Here is a 6,786-nt window from a genome sequence, read left to right as displayed (position 1 = left end):
GAGTGAGAGCCCTGTAAGATCAGTCCAGAGGAGAGGACAGGCTGCACTAGCAGAGAAGGTGACAGTATTGGCGTGAGGCTGCTGCCATCAGGGCCAACATGGTCCTAGAAGCCAGAACAGAGCTGAAACTGTTGGAGAAGGGGATGTGGCAGTGGGGGTGGGCTATGGCCCACTACCTGACAGTCCCAGCGGGATGAAAAAGGGCTATGAACTATGGCTTCACGCAGGGAGTGGCCCAGAGAGGTGACCTAATTGTTGTTCAGCAGAGCCATGATGTGAAACCAGGTCTAGTGGCATTCTGGAGTGTTTTCCCTTACCTCCATGCTGTCCTCTAGACTGTTGGAGAAGGGGATGTGGCAGTGGGGGTGGGCTATGGCCCACTACCTGACAGTCCCAGTGGGATGAAAAAGGGCTATGAACTATGGCTTCACGCAGGGAGTGGCCCAGAGAGGTGACCTAATCGTTGTTCAGCAGAGCCATGATGTGAAACCAGGTCTAGTGGCATTCTGGAGTGTTTTCCCTTACCTCCATGCTGTCCTCTAGGTGGGATAGGCCCACTGCAGCCAGAGAACAGGCCAAGGGGAACATAACCAGCCTCCTCTCCCACCCCTCCATATGTAGAGGAGGGAGTGGGTCCATGGTGGGCCTCAGGTACAGGACCTTGTAGCAGGTGATCAGCCAAAAAGCCTTTCTGCACAAGGACTCCAGCTTTGTGTGTCTCCTAGGATCTATAAGTACCAGGCCCACGGCTATGCCTTCTCGGGCGTGGAGGAGCTGCTCTACTCACTAGGAGAGTCTACCTTCATCAACATGACCCAACGTTCTGTGGCTGAGTCCTTGCTCCAGGTGGGCGTCACACAGCGTTTTATCGACGATGTTGTCTCTGCCGTCCTGCGGGCTAGCTACGGCCAGTCAGCTGCAATGCCTGCGTTTGCTGGTGAGCATCCAGCCCTCAGCACCCTCCTGCCCCGCCCCTGCCCACAGTGCCCAGAATAGGCTGGGGTACCTGTAATAACCTCACATTTATCTGGCCCATTACACTTGCGTAAGCGCTTTGTTGCTGCCATCCTTGTTTGATTCTGGGTTTGGTCCTCTGAGTTGGCAGGAGATCGTACTCACCTCCCTTCATAGACAGTGAAAGCAAGGTCAGCTCACAGGTCCAGTATGTTTCTACTCCGCCTGATTGCCTAATAGTCCCTTTTATGTGCGTAAATGTTAGAGTTGAGATGATACTTTGCTGTCCACTCTTTGGCTTCAAGAACTGCCCCATTGAGGCCTCTGAGCCCCTGGGTGTTAGTCTCTTAGAGCATCTGATCTTCCCCACTCATTACTAGGTGGGTGGCCATGTGGATAGCCCACCAGCCTCCAGCACAGGCCACAAGAGCAGAGAATGTAGGCTTCACAAAGGTAGGAATCTTCGTCTCTTTTGTTAGTGATGAAGCCAAGATATTTAGAACGGTACCTGGGCCATACCAGGCACTCAATATGTTTTTGTTGAATAAATGAATGAAAAGGTTTGTATTAACAGGCATCTCCCATGTGCTCAGGATACTGTTCCTCTGGCTCTTGATACTGTTGGCTCCTTCCCAGCCTTCAAATCCTGCCTCAATTTCCCTTCAGTGTGGCTTTTCTGCTCACTCTTCCAGTGTTTTGTGTGTTTCCTTCATAGCATTTTTGTATTGAGGTATAATTCACATATCATACAGTTCACCCATTTAAAGTGTACAATTTGGTGTTTTTTAGTGTATTCACAGAGTTGTGCACCCATCACCACAATCAATTTTAGAACGTTTTCATCACCCCAAAAAGAAGCCCCATACCCTTTAGTCATCACCTCCCCAACACCCCCCATCTTCCTGCCCTAGACAACCACAAATCTACTTTCTATTCTGTGGATTTGCCCATTCTGGGCATTCTATAGAAACAGAGTCATGCAATTTGTGGTCTTTTGGAGCTAGCTCTTTCTCACAACACTGCTGCACAATGTTGTCACTTTGTTGCACTATGACCTTTGTTGTATTTCTTTGTATGATTGTTGTGTCCATGTGCCCATGGCTGGGAGGAGTCTTGCCCTGGTTGGGGGGGCTCAGGTAGAATAGTGCTGGACTGTCCAGCACCACTTCCCAGTGGATCTGAGAACCCACCAGCCATCCTTCCTGCTTTGCTCAGGAGCCATGTCGCTAGCCGGGGCCCAAGGCAGCCTGTGGTCTGTGGAAGGGGGCAACAAGCTGGTTTGTTCTGGTCTGCTGAAGCTCACCAAGGCCAACATGATCCACGCCACAGTGACCTCTGTGACCTTGCACAGTACAGGTGAGTGAGCAGAGCAGGAGGCAGCACTGTTCCCAGCCAGCCCACACTTCTGCCTCCTCTGTGCCTCAGCTCTGGTCTGTGATCTGCTGGGGAGTAGTTACAGAAGAGCAATGGGAAGCCCCAGCCCTGCCGCGTGACACTAGAGGGCACTGTTGTCCCAATTCAAAAGTCTGAGCCTGAAAGCTGAGTCTTCCATCAGTCTAGCTTCATTCAGTTGACCTATGAGGACTTTGAGAGACAGCCTTGCCCAAGCTCCTGCAGCTAGTTAGTGGCAGAACCAGAGCAAGGACTTGGGTCTCCTGACTCCCAGTCCAGTGCTCAACCTGTGGCTGCACCACCATGGAGAGCCTGGGACCTGCCATCTAGACAACCCAGCTGCACCCTGGGTGCCAGGGTCCCATTGTACCCTCAGTGCTGGGCCCCAGATGGGAGACCAGTGGGTAGAAGCCTTTGAGTAAGTTCACTTTTGTGCTGTCTTCTCTCTCCTTCCAGAAGGCAAAGCTCTGTACGAGGTGGGGTATGAGAATGAGGTGGGTAACGGCACTGACTCCTATGACATTGTGGTCATCGCCACCCCCTTGCACCTGGACAACAGCAGCAGCAACTTCACTTTTGAAGGCTTCAACCCACCCATTAATGACATCCAGGGGTCTTTCCAGCCCACTGTCGTCTCCTTGGTCCACGGCTACCTCAACTCTTCCTACTTTGGTTTCCCTGACCCTAAGCTTTTCCCCTTCGCCAACATCCTTACCACAGACTTCCCTGGTTTCTTCTACACGCTGGACAACATCTGTCCTGTCAACATCTCAGCTAACTTCCGGCGGAAGCAACCCCAGGAGGCAGCTGTTTGGCGAGTCCAGTCCCCCAAGCCCCTCTTTCGGACCCAGCTGAAGACCCTCTTCCGTTCCTATTACTCAGTCCAGATGGCCGAGTGGCAGGCCCATCCCCTCTACGGCTCACGCACCACTCTCCCAAGGTTCGTGCTCCATGACCAACTCTTCTACCTCAATGCCCTGGAGTGGGCAGCCAGCTCCGTGGAGGTGATGGCCGTGGCTGCCAAGAATGTGGCCTTGCTGGCCTACAACCGCTGGTACCAGGACCTGGACAAGATTGACCAAAAGGACTTGATGCACAAGGTCAAGACTGAACTGTGAGGGCTCCAGGGAGAGCCCGGGAACTTCCATCACCATTGAAGATGAGTCACACACACCCCTCAGCAGCCCAGGACTGAAGAAGCCCTGCTCGCCCCTGAGCCTTTGTGACCCCTCATGTGTCAAGCATCTTTTCCCTCCTGTGTGGGTCCATGTGGCCCACTGTCTGTCTGCCTGAATACCTTGAGGATCCTCTCAGTTGTTGCTTCTTCTTTTAAGGGGAAAGTAAGAAAAAGAAAGGAAATTCAAGCCAGTGTATTTGTTTTATTTATTTTTTTTTTAAGAAATTAAAATCCATCTTCTCAACCTGCTTCTGACTTTGTTTTCTAACTAGGAACTGAGAAGACTGTGGGAGGGAGTATAAGGCAGAGAACGCTGAGCCTAATTTCTTTACTGTTTTTCACCACCTGCTCCCAAAATGGACAACCTATTGATGCAAACTACAATAAAACATTTACAACTAGATGGTGACAAGTAAAGTAGAAGGGAAGATCAGAAAGCCCAAGCAATGATAATAGCTCCTATTTACCGTGGGCTTGCTCTATTTGAGGTACCTAGTTCAGAACTTACTAGACACCAATTTCAAGCTTCTCAACAACTCTGCCTATTGGGGAGATGGCTGTGGTAGGACCCAAGGAAGAGATGTTTATCCCAACAGAGCTGGCAGTATAGCTCTGAGCTTCCTGGCAACCTTTCCCTTTTCAGTGGGAAAAGGGAAACATGCCAGGCTATAGGAAGCAGGAAGCTTTTCCTTGGCACCTGGAGGAATTGACTATTCTGTTTCTTACGCACAGGCTGAGGAGTAATACAATGGATCTGTCTTACAAAGAAGACAAGTTCCCAGAGGGTGGAGAGCAGTTATATCTCGCCCCCAAACATTCACCCCGACAGCAAAGGAAGGAAAGGTGTTGAGATGAGTTCTTCAGAGGTTAAGCCAGTGCTTTCTCCTCTCACTAGCTTCAAAGGAGAGAATTATGCTTTGCTTTGCTTTTTCTCCAAACCTTTAAAGATCAGTCATTTTAGAAAAGTAAATAAAAGTCCTTTTCACTCCTTTTGGATCTGTTCTTTCTGTAAAAGGAGAGAACAGAGGAACTGAACCCTAGACACCCAGTATGGTCGATGGACCAACCACCACATCGAAATCTCCTGGAAAAGTGGAGGGGAGCTTGATAAAGATGCAGATACCCAAGTCCCACCCAGACTTGCTAATCAGGTTTCAGGGAAGGGGGCCTGGGTGCCCAGAGAAAATAACACTGCCAAGTGATGCTAATATTGTGGCTTTTCTAAGAGGAACAGTCCGCAGAGTTTATCCAGCTAACTTCCTTCTCTTTGTCGAGATGGAGATAAAAGCCTAAAGTGAGGAAATAACTTGTCCAAGGGCTCCTGGTGAGTTCATACAATAGCTCAAATCTGGAGCTTCTCAAAATTAATTGAGTTCAGCTTAGGGCAAAATACCCTTCCAGTTAGTGGAAGTCCCAACTGGCTCTGAGGCTGTTTTTACTATGCCGGGGTGATGGTAATGGCAGGGAAAGAGACGGAGTCTTTACAAGTAGCATGCACTCATTGGTTTTTATAGAAATTATGAAACTGACACATCAGTAAGAAGGCTTTTAGTTGAAGCAGTAGAAAACTAAACTCAATTTGGCTTAAGCAATAAAAAGTTTTTATTTGTTCTCATGACTTTAAAGTCCATGCATAGAGCACTGTGCAATTTCCAGTTTCATCATTCCTCTCATGGTCAAAGATGGCTGCCAACAGCCCCCAGGGTGAGAAGGTCTTCTCCCACAACCACTAAACCAAATTCTGGGCTCTGGGCCAGTTGGACCACCCCTGAACCAATTCCTGTGGCCAAGGGAATGCCACATGCTGATTGGCTTAAGACTCAGACACCAAACCAATAACCGTGACACAGGGAATGAGATTAAGCTGATTGGCTTAGAACAGTCAGGTCTCATCCCTGGAGCAGATGCGGTCTCATCCAAACTTCAAGATTGGAGGGGTGAGGGCCGGCCTGTGGCTCACTTGGGAGAGTGTGGTGCTGATAAAACCAAGGCCATGGGTTTGGATCCCATATAGGGATGGCCGGTTTGCTCACTTGGGAGAACATGGTGCTGACAACACCAAGTAAAGGGTTAAGATCCCCTTACCGGTCATCTTTTAAAAAAAAAAAGATTGGAGGGGTTGCGCTGACAACACCAAGTAAAGGGTTAAGATCCCCTTACCGGTCATCTTTAAAAAAAAAAAAGATTGGAGGGGTTGCAAGAATATCAGAGAGAGAGCCGCAATGTCAGCCACATGCAGGTGGAGCTATACTCTCCCTGCTCCTCTCAAGTCTAGTGAAATCAAAGTGTGTAATGGCATTTTTGATGATCTGTGTTTGAAATGAAGATGACATGGGCTGTCATGGTGTAATTGATGATAACTGGTATTGGGCCAAAGGATCAAGGACAATAAAAAACTTATCCCTGATAACTACATCTCCCTTTCACCCTAAGAAAGATATGTGCACAGAAGATGCAAACCAGGGCAGTTATACTTGATCTTCAGTCCTCGCTGGGGCCCCAACTTCATGTCCAAGCATGACTACAGTGGAGCTAGCTTTGTCCTTTACCTGGATAGGCAGACCCGAACAGCTCAGAACCAACGCCAGCCAAAATGCCCACGCTGCCTGTTTCCCCAAGCCCAAACCTGAGAGCTGGGTCTCACCATCTCCATTCCTTGCAGGCAGAGAGGAAATGACAGAGATTCCAGGAAAGAGTAAGAGAACCAGCAGGAAGCCTTTACCCCAGGACTCACCCTAGCCTTCTCAGGCCAGGCCAGAAGCCCTCAAGGGTCCACAGCCCCTGGAGAAGAGAGAGCATTTGCAAAGACAAAGAGAGCCCTGTAATCCACCATACAAAACAGGAAAGGAGCCACAGTCATCCTCAGCAGACCTTGGGTGTAGGGTTATAGACTTTTAAAACCCTTCACAGGAACTCCACTTGCTAGGGCAGGTGACCCAAGCAAACTTCCATCACTCTGAGGTTGGGGTGGGGGTAAGGGGGAGCAGCTGTGGAGGGAAGAGTGGGGATGGGGTAAGGAAGGTGGTGCTCACTTATGAGGGAGCAATTGAGGGAGCTGAGGGCAGATCTTGAGCTCCCCCTAGAGGCTCCATGCATTCATTCACCAAGCGCTGCCTCCCTGTTCTGCCCAGGGCACTGGGCTCAGTGCTAGAGATGCAGCCCTGACTGAGGTAGACGAGGCCCCTATCTCACAGGGTGGGAGTTTCTCACTAGAGAGCGGAAAACATGAAACACATTTAGACTCAGACCTAAGTAGGTTCTGG

At 49.7% G+C, this 6,786-nt stretch overlaps 1 protein-coding gene across 2 annotated transcripts in view; it reads left to right on the top strand.

The window, feature by feature from the left end:
- The window catches only part of PCYOX1L (prenylcysteine oxidase 1 like), a 7,933-nt gene extending 4,176 nt beyond the window's left edge, over window positions 1-3,757 (top strand). For both annotated transcript variants that reach the window (XM_008580917.1, XM_008580919.1), the window contains exons 3-5: window positions 726-937; window positions 2,170-2,310; window positions 2,803-3,757. In XM_008580917.1, the coding sequence (XP_008579139.1) occupies window positions 726-937; window positions 2,170-2,310; window positions 2,803-3,464 (1,015 nt within the window). In that variant the 3' untranslated portion in view covers window positions 3,465-3,757. The remainder of the gene's footprint in view (window positions 1-725; window positions 938-2,169; window positions 2,311-2,802) is intronic.
- Window positions 3,758-6,786: the final 3,029 nt, after the last annotated feature.

This window comes from Galeopterus variegatus, unplaced genomic scaffold (assembly GCF_000696425.1).
Source record: "Galeopterus variegatus unplaced genomic scaffold, G_variegatus-3.0.2 Scaffold2203, whole genome shotgun sequence".
In the NCBI taxonomy this organism is placed as follows: Eukaryota; Metazoa; Chordata; class Mammalia; order Dermoptera; family Cynocephalidae; genus Galeopterus; species Galeopterus variegatus.
This window is presented reverse-complemented; position numbering and strand designations above follow the sequence as displayed.